General features: G+C 57.6%; 1 protein-coding gene across 1 annotated transcript in view; it reads right to left on the minus strand.

The window, feature by feature from the left end:
- The window catches only part of EHD1 (EH domain containing 1), a 23,801-nt gene extending 9,748 nt beyond the window's left edge, over positions 1-14,053 (minus strand). The window contains exons 1-3 of the mRNA XM_040465932.1: positions 13,956-14,053; positions 12,313-12,739; positions 8,428-8,525 (exon numbers count right to left, since the gene is read on the minus strand). Of these exons, the coding sequence (XP_040321866.1) occupies positions 8,428-8,525; positions 12,313-12,739; positions 13,956-13,983 (553 nt within the window). The 5' untranslated portion in view covers positions 13,984-14,053. The remainder of the gene's footprint in view (positions 1-8,427; positions 8,526-12,312; positions 12,740-13,955) is intronic.
- Between the last annotated feature and the right edge of the window lie 218 nt (positions 14,054-14,271).

Below are 14,271 nucleotides of genomic sequence, written 5' to 3' on the forward strand. Positions count from 1 at the left end.
CGCAACCCAGTTACTCGCCAACACCTCGAGCTGGAGCCAGCAGAGCTAAGTCCTTTTTTTTTTTTTTTTTTTGCAGGTGAATGAAATTTCCTGTTTATTATGAAAAATGCTCACACTTTTGGTGAGGGAGACACGGTGGCTGGCCAAGTACATCCACAGGTCATGAAAAGGGTCACTCAGGCTCGTGTGAGGTCATCGCAGGTGTATGACCGTGCGCGACCACGTGGCTGCAGCCACCGCCGGGCCTGCCCGGCACCCACTTGCCCACCAAACCCTCACTCAGCCTGAGAGATGCTGTCGCAAAAGGCACCAAGGGCTACACCCAGAGCAGCAGCACCAAAGCATCACTCAAGTCCATGCACCCAGCAAGGTGGCCAGGGCCACCACTTGGCCTAGAGCTAGGCCCCAGGCGACAAGCACAGGGATGAGCGTGGCCCCACCCTCGCCCAAGGCAGTGAGCCTTCGGGCTTTGGGACACATTAGAGATCAGTCTCAGTGACAGGATAAGTGACGAGATCAGTGACAAGATGGCTGTCAGCCATCAGACAGCCCAATGCACAGCATTTCCTCAAGGAAAGTGGGAGTTCAAGGCGTGCTTGGTGCCAGAGACAAGTACACCCCCACCCAAGGAGACAGGGACACTTCGTCTGCCTCAGGCGGGGCTAGGACTGAGCGTGCGGACACCAGTGTCCCTATGAAGGACAGACAACGTGGTCCAAGGTGGTGAGCTGGAAAGGAAAGGCTGACCCCACAGCGTGAGGAAAAGCCAGTGCCGTCTCTGATAGGGGACAAGCTCCAGTGCAGAAAGTTCTGGAACTCTGGAGACATTATAGAAAAAGCCAGGCACAAAAGGACCAATACTGTATGTCTCTACTCTTAAGAAGTACCTGTAGTTGGGGCGCCTGGGTGGCCCAGTCGGTTAAGCGTCCGACTTCAGCCAGGTCGCGATCTCGCGGTCCGTGAGTTCGAGCCCCGCGTCAGGCTCTGGGCTGATGGCTCGGAGCCTGGAGCCTGTTTCCGATTCTGTGTCTCCCTCTCTCTCTGCCCCTCCCCTGTTCATGTTCTGTCTCTCTCTGTCCCCCAAAAAATAAATAAACGTTGAAAAAAAAAGAAAAAAGAAGTACCTGTAGTCAAATCCATAGGGACAGTAGGGAGAACAGGGGGGAGGGGCGACGGAGAATTAGTGGTTAATGGGGATACAGCTTCTGTCTGGAAGATGAAAAGGTTCTGAAAGGTGGTGAAGGTCACACAACAACACGGATCTGCTTGGGGCCGCTGAACTGTGCACCGAAGCGGTTAGCGTCGGTGAAGCTTAGCACACGTGTGCACACAGTCGCGGGGGTGGAGGCAGGGGGGAGGCAGAAGAGTCGTGTGTTCGCTTAGGGTGACCAGGCTGAGGGTTGGGCTGGGTCTCGGGGAAGCAACGGCGCAGGCCAGTGGACAGGAGACCCAAACGTGCCTCCCGTCCCAGCTCTGTTCCCACCAGGCCTCCTCACCAGGTCTGACCTCCCGAGGAGAGTCCCGCTCCCCGCCATGGGCACCGAGGCGGAGGAGGGAAAACCGTGACAGGTCCTCGCCCTCTCCTGGCACCCTCCAAACACAGGTAGTTCCAGCAGCTGGGGGAAAAGCTACTTCATACATTCCAAGTTTCTAGAACATCAACAATAGAGGGTTTGTCTGCAATCGACGTCTGTTTCCTGCCATTCAAGCCGCGTGGGCCTCGGTATTTCTTGCCATAGCTCCCACCACGCACGCTTCCAGCTGGTGCTGGGCCCAGAAGAGGGGCACAGAGGGGCAAGATGGAGGGTAAGGCACTGAGAGAGGACTGGGTGGCGCACTTCTGCAAGCGGGCACTCTTCAGGGAAGGGCTTTCCCGGGGTTGCTCAGCGACCATTTGCTGTGTGCAAATGTCCGCGGCAACTTTGTTCAAAACTGCCCCAAACTGGAGACCTGTAGGCCCCTCAGCAGGTGAACGGGTAAGAAAGGAGGGCACACACATGTGACAGGGTAGGAACAGCAATGACAAAAGGGAACAGTCAGTCGATGCTCTCAAATACGAATGAATCCCCAAAGCACCTGCTCAGTAAAGGAAGACAGACACAGAAGACTTTTACGTGACATTCTAGAAAAGGCAAGACTTTAGGGACGAGTGTCACGCCAGTGGGTCGTGAGGGCGGGGAGCGACTGCAGGGAGCTTTCCAGGTGGACGGAAAGACCAGATCTTGGTCGTGGCGGTTGCATAACAGCTTCACGCAGCTGTACGTCTAACCAGGGTGAAGACCTCCATAAATCTGATGGGGACCCAAGCAAATGGGCAAAGGGTGGGGAAGGGGAAGGACAGATGGACTCTGGAATCGGGCCCGCGTTGGAATCCGGAGTCCTTGTGACCCCATCAGGCCACGGACCCTCTGCGAGCCTCAGTTTCTTCTTCTGTGACGTGAAGATGGAAGTTTCTAACTCACAGGGCTGCTGTGGGCAGCAGGGGAGCGCCCGGCACGCTGTAAGCACTTGGTAAAGGTTTGCTATCATTTACTCACGGGAATCGTATTTTGGGCTCCAGAAGCTCAGGTTCCGACGGGCGTGTAGGCAACGACCACTTCTAACGCGCAAAGAATGCCTTATGCCACCAAATATAAGCGGAACATTTGCAGGCGCTCGGGGCCAGCTGCTACAAAGCCGGGCGCCGGCTCGCAGCCTTGGAACGAGCAGGTGCCGGGTGCCAGCATGCGCGGGTACCGCTCCTCCGGGCACAGCGGCCCACGCCCCTCGGCGGAGCGGCGGCATTCCGGGCAAAGGTTCGGCCCAAAGCTGTCCGGGGGACCACAGGTGGGGCCCCCCCGGGGGGGGGGGGGCGACAGTGATGAGAGGGAGGCTTGGAGGAGGCCAGGGGCCCCGAGAAGGTCCTGGAAGCTGAAGGGAAACTCCAGCTGAGTCAGTACTTCCCCATCCTCTGGGGAGGTTATTCAGGAAAAGGTCTAAGCAAAGTCTGGGAATCCCTGGATTTTTTGGTGTCTGTTTTTAATTAGCTGACATTTGCTGAACACGTAACTGTGCACCAGGGACTAGGGCAAGAGGTTAACACGTATAGATTCCTGTATTTATCAACAAGGAGGCTGATGTCGCTATTCCTGTTTTATTGACTTGGCTCCCAGGGGTCGCTGCAACTCCCTAGGGCCCCCAGCTCCTAGAGTACTGAGCTGGGGCCTGCACGTTCGGTCATTATCTGAACTGTGGGTGCTGGGAGGCCAGGAGGGGTGCAGCACTTGGCCTTGCCCAAGGCTTTCAGGCAACCTCACAGAGCATGCTCTGGGCTGCAGAAAACCCCGACCCGGAGGGCTTTTAGGTGGGGCACCTCAGGAGGCAGTCAGCACAAGGGTCAGCAGGAAGGGAGGGCCACAGCGCGGCCCCATCTCTGAGTCAGAGGACTCCGGGTCTGGGCCTGGGAGGCCCTACCTGCCTACTGGGATGGCCTCCAGGCTTGGATGGAGCCTGGGAACCAGGGACAGTCAGCAGGAGGGCAAGTGAGAAGCCAGGGCACCAGCCAGCCTTGGCCAGGCGTCCTAGTCCTCACCCACAGATGCTCTGGGGGACCGTCTCTGGCTGGAGGCAGAGAACAGGGAAAAGAAGATCCCAGCGTTGTTGGTCCAAGCCCTGGACCTCAGGTCCATTTCTGGACTCAGAGTCTGGTTTCAGGCCGGGAGAGAAACAGAAGGTGGCCCCTGCGTGTGTCAGGAGAGCTCAGAAGCCCCTGCATGGTCACGACCCAACAGGGTCAAAGACTTGCCCGATCTGAGCTGTGGGCGCTCCTTGGAGGCAAAGCGTCTGCTCTCAGCCCCGGATGGTGTGGCCACAGCTTCTGCGGGGCCCGTGGGCAAGGCCAGCCCGTGTCGCCTTGCACCAACGACGTAACCTTCCCGAGCCTCTGTCTCCTCATCTGCAGAGCATCAGTGTCCTCCCCAATGCAGCTGTGTGATAACTCAGGGGAGCGGGTCTGTGTGACAACAGTCTGCAGAAAGCCAGGCACGAGGCCGGCCAGGCGGTGTTCTCCTAACCCAAGTTCAAGGAACACTTCCCTGCTGACGCGACTCACAGGCACAAAAGTTGTGACCAGCTCTCGGCCGCGTGGTGACAAGGGCAGGGAGTGCCCTGGCCGGGCCCCTGACTCCCAGGCCGGGGCCTCCACCTGAGCGTGCTCCCCACCGCTGCCCACCAGGGGCCTGCCATGGGAAAACCCTGCTCCAGCTCGTGACAGTGCAGGCGGGCAGCAGCCTGGGAGCCAAGGGCGCCAGCCCCACCGGGCCCCGGGTGCCCTTTGGAATGCCCTTTATCAGTCACACAGCACTAAAGACCGAATGCTGTCCCCACAGGCCACTTTCCCTGCTGACACAGGAGAACGTAATCTTTAAAGGCGGTCAGACTAGCACAGCGAGGAAGAGTAGCCCGAGGCCCCCACGGGGCCCCTTCTTCCTGTGGTAATTCTCAGGGGGCTCTTGCAGAGCCTGGCCTGTACCCTGTTTTGGGCCTGCACGGGCCCTACGTTATCTTTCCAGGCAGTACTTCCTGCACACGTTAGGCACCACGGGGAAAGGGGGAAGAAGTCCAGAGGGGCCGGGCAGATAGGGTGGGAAATGGAAGTAAATGTAAGTAGCAACTCTAATACGCGTGCAACGTCCAGAAGAACCTTCTGTTTCCAGGGAACCAGGTCGGCGGGACACAAGAACGCGTGCTGCTTGCCCAGGACCCATGTTTTCTGGTGGCCTGATCTTTCTGAGAGGGAAACACCTGCTTTCCGTGCCGTCAGCAAAGGGAACAGACAGGCCACCGGCCGGGGAACTGCACTGCCCTACTCTGACTTCCTCTGCTGGACAGGGCAACACGGGCCCTTTGCAGTGACTGATGGGTGGGGCCTCCGAGAAGAAGGCCGCTCCTTCCCCGTCTAGCGAGTGGTCACCTCCCGTGAAGACCACGGCCAGCACATCTGAGAGGTACTGCCCGCTGGTCTCTCTCCGGCTAATAAAACACTGACACCAAACATGTTGCAGAGCAAATGCCAACTTGGTAACTTTCAGTAAAACACTTTAAACCAAGGTATCTAGGAGGCGCCTGGGTGGCTCAGTCGGTTAAGCGTCCAACTTCAGCTCAGGTCGTGATCTCACAGTCTGTGAGTTCGAGCCCCGCGTCGGGCTCTGGGCTGACAGCTCAGAGCCTGGAGACTGCTTCGGATTCTGTGGCTCCCTCTTGCTCTGCCCCTCCCCTGCTCATGCTCTGTCTGTGTCTCAAAAATAAATAAAAACATTAAAAAAAAAAAAACCAAAAAAATAAGATATCTAAGGGCACGGAGGGAAAGAAACTTTCACAGGAAGAAGCCCTCCTCCAATCAGAGCGCTTTTTTTTTTTTTTTTTTAATTTTTTTTGCGACGTTTATTTATCTTTGAGAGAGAGGGAGGGAAAGAGAGTGCGCGTGCACATGCACTGGCAGGGACGGGCACAGAGAGAGGGAGACAGAGAATCTGAGGCGGGCTCCACGCTATCAGCACAAAGCCTGATGTGGGGCTTCAACTGAGGAACTGTGAGATCGTGACCTGAGCCAAAGTTGGACGGTCAACCGACTGAGCCACCCAGGCGCCCCAGCGATGTGCTTCTCTTTAAGGCCCACTCCTCCTTCCTGGCCGTGGTGGGTTGGGGGGGAGGCCCTCTGTGGCTGCCCCAGGACAGAAAGGGGCCACATCTCCCACCTGGAGGGGCAGCAGACAAGTAGGGGTGAGCCCTGGTGTCTCTTGCCGGCCTCCTCCCCCTCCAAGCACCCGCCACCTACACGGGCAACTTGAGGGCGGGGACTGCCTCGCACCCCGCATCCTCCCCTGGCCCCCAGAGTGTACCCTATGCCTGCCGATCCGCGAACTGGAGAGCACGCGGAGGCACAGCAGCGCCTGTCCCAGAGAGGGCACGTCTGGACACCGCTGCCCCCCCTTTTTGCTGACAGAGAAAGGAGGCAGGGGAGGGAAACATCCCAGCAGACGGGGCCAGGGCGCCCAATGCTACAAGACATATCCTCCCAACCTGTTGCCTGCCGAGCTCTAAGGACGCAGGCTGATGTGTCAAAGACACTCTTCCCAGGCAGGGGAACCTCACGGCACTGCTGGAAAACAGTGATGTCTGTCAGGGCGCCCAGGTGGCTCAGTTAGTTAAGCGCCCGACTGGGTTTCAGCTCAGGTCATGATCTCGTGGTTTGTAGGATTGAGCCCCAAGCCGGGCTCTGCACGGACAGCGAGGAGCCTGCTTGGGGTTCTCTCTTGCCTCTCTGCCCCTCCCCCCACGCACTCTCACGTGCAGGTGCGTTCTCTCTCTCCCTCTCAAAATAAATAAATACACATTAAAAAAAAGAAAGCAAGCAAGCAGTGGTATCTGGGATCCCTCTTACAAGACAACGAGGGTCACGAGCCCTTTCCCTCGAATACCTTAACTCCGAGCTCTGAAGGCCGTAAGTGAGCACAGACTGCCGAGAAGGTAAGCTGGTGTTTGTCAGCTTACTGTCCCCACCCGAAGATGTGTACGCATCAGCTGACCTCTGCGGCAGGGAGGTGGCCGCCCAGAGGTGCCTTAGTTCTCCATCCGATGGCCCCCAGTCTACCTACTCTTCAAGGTCATTAAAAAGGTAACACAACAGGAGTGCCTGGGTGGCTCGGTCGGTTCAGTGTCTGACTTCGGCTCAGGTCATGATCTCACGGTTTGTGAGTTCGAGCCCCATGTTGGGCTCTGTGCTGACATCCTGGAGCCTGCTTCTGATTCTGTGTGTGTGTCTCTCTCTCTCTCTCTCTCTCTCTCTCTCTCTCTCTGCCCCTCCCCTGCTCACACACTCTCTCTCTCTCTGTCTCTCAAAAATAAATAAACATTAAAAAAATTAAAAAAAAAAAAAAAAAGATAACACGACAGAGCCTCAAAGAAAAGTCCCTCCAGGAGAACTCAGGCCTGGAAGTGAACAGAGAATAAATTCCCCCTTGTCTGGTCTTTCTCTTACATGCTTATCAGGTATTTTCTTACAACCAGGTTGAAACAACAGTAGTAAGAGAGGGAAAACTAGCCCTCGTCTTTTTATTTGTTTTAAATATTTATTTTATCTCTATACCCAACGTGGGGCTCGAACTCAGAACCCTGAGATGAAGAGTCGCACGCTCCTCTGAGCCAGCCAGGTGCCCCTAGCCCTCTCCTTTTTAGAAGAGGTCCCAAAGCGGCCCCCTTCAACTCCTAGGAGTGTCTTCGTCATCAGGGTGCAGAACCTGAAAGCTGAAACCAGACTGAGAGATAGAATTAGGGCAGTTTCAAGATGCTCTGATGTAAGCCCTTTTCGGCCGGGGCCCACAGCCTGGAAAAAAAGAGAAGCAAGGTTTCTCAGGACCAAGAACAGGGCTCCCACCTCCTCAGAGCCACAGCAGCCACAAAAAATCCCCCGAATGTCAGGCTGCTGGCTTCAAAGACAAAGCTTGCCAAGGCTGGGCCGCCCAGAGGGAAAGGGGTACAGGAAAGATTTGCAAGTTATCGGTAAACAAATCTGGTCACTTGTCTTCAAACCCCCCTGAGTTTGATCTTACTTCATTCGCACATTTGTAGCTGTAGGCCCCACTCCTAGCCTGCCCTCACGCTCCAGGCAGACAGCAGCCCCTTTCCCGTTCGAAAAAAGGAACAGCAGCAGAAACATAACGCGGTTCAGGCTCATCCTGAACCGGATCTTCAGAAGAGCCCAGCAAGATCGAGTCAGGAGTCTGCACGACTAGGGGCCCGACACGCTAACACTACCACTACCCGGCACGGAAACCGCCCACTGCGCACGGCGCGCAGGGAGGCTGCTGATTTAACACTGAAGCAAACTTAAACACGTTGCCACTAACCCCTGAAACAAATATTTAACAAACTCCTGCAGCTTCTCCTTTGGGCTCACTTGTTCATGTCAACTGTTCTCTCACAGACCTGCTGGGCTTGCCAGGAATTCCTATGGTGTTGGAAGCAAAGCTTTTAAACATAAACTAAAGTGAGTGAGCCCCAGGGGGACCAGGGGCCCGTTCAGAACGGCTGTGCTGGCCGAGGTACCTGGAGCCCGGACCCAGAGTGACTTCCTGTGACCTCGCAGCCAGCCCGAGGTAGCTTCTCGTAAACCTGCCCTCTTTTCCAGATGCCCCTGGAAGGGGTTGGGAAGCATGAAAGTCACGCGAGATTGGCTGTGCTCTGCCCCAGACAGCTCTTAGTGATCTGGGCAGAGGCAGCCAGGGGAGAGAGCAGCTCCTGACCACTCTGGGCTCAGCGCACTATGAGGACACGAGGCTGATACAGAAGGGTCCCCGCCTGGGCCGGGAGAGACCTGGAGGGCAGCATTTGGTCCACGCGGCGGACATCAGACGGAAGGTGCCCCGGGCCGTGTCGGAGGCTGTTTACCTCTGCTGATGCGCTGTTTCTCTCCAGACAGGATCCCGGGAGTGTCGATGATGCTTATACTGTCCAGGACTGGGTTGGGCAGCTGCGCGCACATGAACCTGCACGAGAGCAAGAGCCCAGAAGAGAGACGTCAAGACTCGGTTATTGGTGCTCTAGATGTGACAGTGGGGCATTCCGTACCCCTTCCTCTCCACCTCTGCCCTCCTTTCCAGAAGCAAAGAATGTCAAGGTTTTCTACACTCTGGGTTTCCAGGGGTGGCCATGGAACAGCTCATTCTCTTAACTGGGAATCCAACCAGAGGCTCAGGCTGGCCTACATCAGCACTTTCCCCACGCGAGCTTTGTCCCCAGGGTTTAGGAGTTCAGCTTTCAAGTTGCTGATACGGTATGAAAAGTGCACGAGCCTGGGTCACCATTCAACTCCAGAAGGGAAACAGAAGGGGACCCTGGGACCCTGGAATTCTGTATTAAAATGTTCAACCACTTGGCTGAATTTCCATATATACCGAAGGCAGCGAGAGGCTTTCTTACTGCTGCTGGGCCCAGCTGCCTGGGTGAAGGGATCGCCGTGGGAGGCGGGTAACAGCTGGGGGACACACGGGCTGGACAGGATGGCAGCTCATGAGCCAGGGCTTAGCGGTGTGTGTGTGCCTGAATTCCCACTGAGCTTAGAACAGCCCAGAACAGCAAGGGGCTGTCCCAACTGATCGCAGAGATTCTTTGCTGGACACAGCCGCTTCTCTGAAAAAGATACTGTGAGCAGAGAAAATACTGACCCTTTGTCTGTAGGACGCAGGCTTAAAAAGCTGCCTTGCCCACAGTGAGGAGGAATCTGAGCTGATAAGGTTCTCCTATCGGCCCCAACCCCCCACCCCACCCCCGACAAAGTGACCAGTGGCCGGGCTAAGGGCAGCTGGCCAAGGGGAGAGGTGCCGCCCGCAAGCACAACGGAGCCACATCAGCTGACCCGCAGACCTTGGACCTCGTCCTCACCAGTGCCGGCAACGGAGCTGGGGTGCCGGAAGTAACTGCAGGCCAGACCCGGACCCTGCTAGGGAAGGGAAGGGCGTCACTGAGAGGAGCCCAGATTAAAAGAATCTGAAGCAGAACCGGCTCTGAGAAGTTACAGACCTAAAAACGCCTCGTAAATGAGACTGTGGAGCAAGCTCACGTGTGAGAGACACAGGAATAAGACGCCCTGCAGGGCCCGGGGAGCAGGCGGGGCACGGGGCACACGCAACATGCATTTTTCACCAACAAGGACGCACCGAGCTCATCTCACACTCTAGGTGGGTGGTACCGGTTACACAACTGAGTCCTCACAGGATGCTCTTAGGACATCCTGACGGCACCCTGACTTGGTCGGCTCCATCGGATTCTACTCTTAGAGTGGCCACTTACGGTAAAAGGCCAGAAAGTCAAGTTCATGACTCAACGGGGTCTCTCTCTCTCTCCCTTTTAATTTAGAGAGAGAAAGAGAGCAGGGGAGAGGGGCAGAGACAGAGAGAATCTCAAGCAGTCTCCATCCACAGCCAGCGCAGAGCCCAACACGGGGCTCGATCCCACGACCCCAGGATCGTGACCTGAGCCAATATCAAGAGTCAGATGCTTAACTGACTCCCAAGAGCTCCTCAATGCGTCTGTTGAAGTGTGCCAGGAAAGGCCGTGTCAGGCGGGCAGAGAAGAGCCCCCTTTGTGCGCTCTGGCTAGCCGGGTAGCACTTGGTGTGCTCCATGGGCTGATACAGCTTGGGGCCCCAGCTCAAGTGCAAACCCATGCCACTTGACCCTTGGCTGATAAGGCTCCTTTGGGCAGTGATCGAGAACCCTCTGGAGAGTGGCAAGAAAGAACTGAGGGGTGCCTGGCTGGCTTAGTCGGTAGAGCATAGGACTCTTGATCTCAGGGTTGTGAGTTCAAGCCCCACGTTGGGCGTGGAGCCTACTTAAAAAAAATACACACACACACACACACACACACACACACACACACGGCACCAACATCATCAGAGTGCCTGCCTTGGACCCGGCACCCCCGAACTGCTCTTTTTTTCAGGCAGAAGCAGCGGTAGGTGGTAACTGGCTGCATGAAGGCCCGTCAGCGCTGCTCTGGTGAGCCTGACAAGTCAGCAGAGCCCTCTGAGCCAGGCTTTCCTGAACCACCGAGGTGCGGGGTGCCTAGATGATGTCTACGATCCCTTCCAACTCTGAAACTTTAGGTCTCCAAATTCAGAACACAGGTCATATCCTTGCAAAAAACGGTCTGCTCTCACAGTCGGAAGTGGAGACGCAAAGACAGAAGTAGGTGTAGCCACCCTCCGTTCTAGCTCCCCAAAGTTCAGCGTGAAAGTCAAGACCTAATAATGCTCGAAATTTCCGGCACAGCAGCCAAACTTTCCACAAGACCCTATGGCACCCACCGGCTAACAGTCTGGGCTAATTGCCTATCTACAGGCACAGTAATTCCAAAACACTGGTGTAATACCGGAGGAGGGCTCACGGCTAAGAGGGCCACGCCTCTCACATGAAGGGCTTTACTTAGCCCTGGCCCTTGACACACGAACGCCATCAACCACCAAACAGGACAGGCTTAAAACGCCTGAAAGGGACAAAATAATACAACAGAAGCCTGCCTGTCTTTTCTATTAGAGGTCAGCTCTGTGCACAGAAGTAGGCTGGCCACTGGCTCGGATCAGGAGCAAGCTGGTTCACCCTGTGTGGCTGGACAGTGTCTGGAAAGGAATGTGATCATACAGGGCGGAGACCTGGAAGGCACGAGTCAAGGATTCTTTCCTAGGCTCTTCCCAGGACCCAGACTTTGAAAGGCATGTGGAGTCACTCCTTGAATGGGGGGTGGGGGTGGCAGAAAAGGCAAATCTGTCAAGGCTTCTGGTATGTCTCTGGGGGGTAGGGGTGGGGAGAGGAAATTTAGTATAAGCGAGCACGGGGAGAGGGACTTTAGAATCACGGACTAGCGCCTTTGAATTCCTTTACAGAAGTGTGAACCTGGCTGTCGCACTCCTTAGAACAAGGGCCAATGGGTTTCGTTCCCAGCATCGTGAGGGTTAGTCTCTTGGAGGATAACCCTGATCACGAGGAGGCAGATTTCACCCATTTAACTGGGGAAACTGAGGCTCAAGAAGGTTAAGGAACGTCCTAGGGAGGGATTCAGGGCCCCGATCTCCTTCCAGGACTCCCAGTGCCACAGCCTGAGGCTGCTTCCTGAAACTCCTAAAGCAGCACAGTTTAGAGCTGCTCCTGCCCCCTACCTGAAGAGAAGTGTTCACACCCCATCTGTCCGCTACCTCGTGGGCTGCCCCAAACTCAGCAGGCCACAGGAGATCCTCCTTGTCCCTCCCACATGAAACCATTGGTCCCAGGGGAGGCACAGCACACCAGCAAAGGGAATGACTAAAAGTTTCACATATTTTTCCAGGACACTTAAGAAACAGACATTTGGAGAAAGGGAGGGAGAAAGGGGCCGGTATGAATGAATTACACGCACCCAGTCTGGAGAAAGGACTACTTTGTGGAGAGGTGGAGACAGAATCTCTCACTTTCTCAACGCGGATCGCGGTTCTAAGGGAAGCAGGGCTAGGATCGGCAGGAAGGTTTGGGGGTTAAACTGATAATCTGGCCCCCTCCGGGGGGGGGCCCCCCCCCCGCGGGGGGGCGGTGGCGGCGACACCCGCTCCCAGACCTCTGGGTGAGTTTTTGGTGCGAAGAGGCTGGGGCCCTTGTCCCAGGGAGTGGTCGCCGAGGGGCTCGCTGGGGCCTCGGAGACAAAGGACAACGGGGGGTGGGGGTGGGCAGCGGCCGCGATAGGGTCAGGACCCGAGTGCGGCATCGGGGGTCCCCCCTACGCGTCCCGGGGGCAAGGGGCGGCTACCTGTTGAGGAAGGCGTTGCCGAAGGCGTTGAGCTTGCGGAAGGGGCGCCGCGGGTCGACGACGAGCGCGTTGCCCGGCACCACGCCCTCGGTGGGGCCGTGCATGACTGCGATGAAAGAGTCGGTGGTGGGCTCGGGCCCGATGCGCATTCCCGGAAAGTCCTGCTCAATCAGGTGCCGGATGAAGGTGGTCTTGCCCGTGCTGTACTGGCCCACAAGGAGCACCATGGGCTTGTTGTCGAAGTCAGCGTCCTCCAGCGCGGGCGAGTGGAACTCGTGGAAGCGGTAGTGCTCCTCCAGGGGCAGCAGCTTCTGCGCGTACAGCTGCCGCAGCCCCTCGGACACCGTCTGGAAGAGCTCCGGCTCCTTCTTGCGGCGGGCATCCTTGCTGACCCAGCTGAACATGCTGCCGGGGACGGGGCTGGCTGCTGCGGGGCAGAGAGGCGGCTGAGAGCGGGGCGAGGGCGCAGAGCCGAGGCGGGGCCCGGCCGGCCGGCGGAGGGGCGGCGGGGCAGGGGGCGGGGAACGGCCCGTACTGCGCAGGCGCACAACTCGGCCCGCTGAGCGCCCTCTGCGCAGTGGCGCGCGCTCCTAGCCGTGCGGCCTTTATAGGGCCGGGCCCGGCGTTCGGGCGCGCGCCGCCGCGGCCGGCGCCGCTGGCGCCTCCGCCGCGACAGGCCGCGGGGAACTGGGCGGGGGAGGAAGAAGCTCCGCCCGCGAACCCCGCGCCACGTCCTCCCCTCCCCCGGCTCCCATTGGCCGACTCCAAATATCGCGAGCGCCGCTCGCTCCGCTCCCCGCCCCTGGCCCGGGTGCCGTGGCAACCGCACCTGTTTCTCACCCACCGCCCCGCCCTCCTTGGGGCCGCTCGCGGACGTGCTGCGGTTGGGAAGCCGGGAAGCCGCGGGGCCGGGGTCGCGCGCGAAGAGGTCGGGGAATCTGCGTGCCTTCCAGCACCCTCGAGACGCCCAGTTGGACACCCGGCTCCCTGGCTGCGCGCCGCACCCGCGCTTCCCCCACGAACGGTCCTCCCGCCCCCACTGGCTCAGAGTCCCCGGAAGTACCGGCGGACCCCGGGGGCCTCGCTCCAGTCCGAACAGGCCTTCCTTGCCTCCTCCTCGCCCCTGCTTCCCTGATGCCACTTCCTACCCCTCTTCTCCGTCTGCTTTGGGGAGAGGGGGAGAGAGGGAAGAGGGAGTAGACGAGGCTGAGGGAGTAGAACGTCCAAGGCGGGTGGTGACTGGGGAGAGAAAACTGGGGAGGGAGCAAGACGCCCCTGGGGAAAAAAGCGACCAGCAGCAGGAGGCCTGAGCTGCCCTCCGGCCAGTGGGGCGGGGAATTGTAAGATGGACACAGCAGCGGAGGACACAGGACATACTGGGGAAGAAGAGATGGCCTCTCTGAAGGGGCTGCATCTGTGGGAGGTTGGGAAGGGGTACAAAGGAAGTTGAGGCCCTTTGGCCGCTTGAGTTTTGAGGAAGTGAAATCGGAAATTCCCTATGTGGGGTGCAGGGGAAATGTGGGGCAACAGTGAAATCTTGTGGGAACCTAGGGGGAATTAAAAAACCCAAATACTTCTGCTTTCCTCTTAGGGTCACCACCAGTTAACCGGCTTTTACTCTGATCTGTGCCCCATCCCCTTACCAGTTCCTGGCTGTTCCATTCGGCTCATTCCCCCGCCATCGTTCCCTGCCACGTATAGGCCCCTGGCCCTGGCTGTCCAGGCCGGTGAGAATGTTCAGTGGGTGATGTCAGAACTCGGGGGGCTGATTGTTACATAACCAGAATGAGGATACCAGAGTGTAGGAGGGGGTCGGGGGTGAGGTGGTGGTGAGAAGTTCCTAGCTGGATCTGAAATGCACCTAAGAACTCGAAAGCCTCATGTCCAACTTTCCGGCTTCTGGGAGATGTGGGAGCCTGGAGGGCCAGGTGCCTGTATCCGGGAAGAAAGCAGGCTGGC

Source organism: Herpailurus yagouaroundi, unplaced genomic scaffold (assembly GCF_014898765.1).
Source record: "Herpailurus yagouaroundi ecotype Mexico unplaced genomic scaffold, PumYag 569, whole genome shotgun sequence".
Lineage (NCBI taxonomy): Eukaryota > Metazoa > Chordata > Mammalia > Carnivora > Felidae > Herpailurus > Herpailurus yagouaroundi.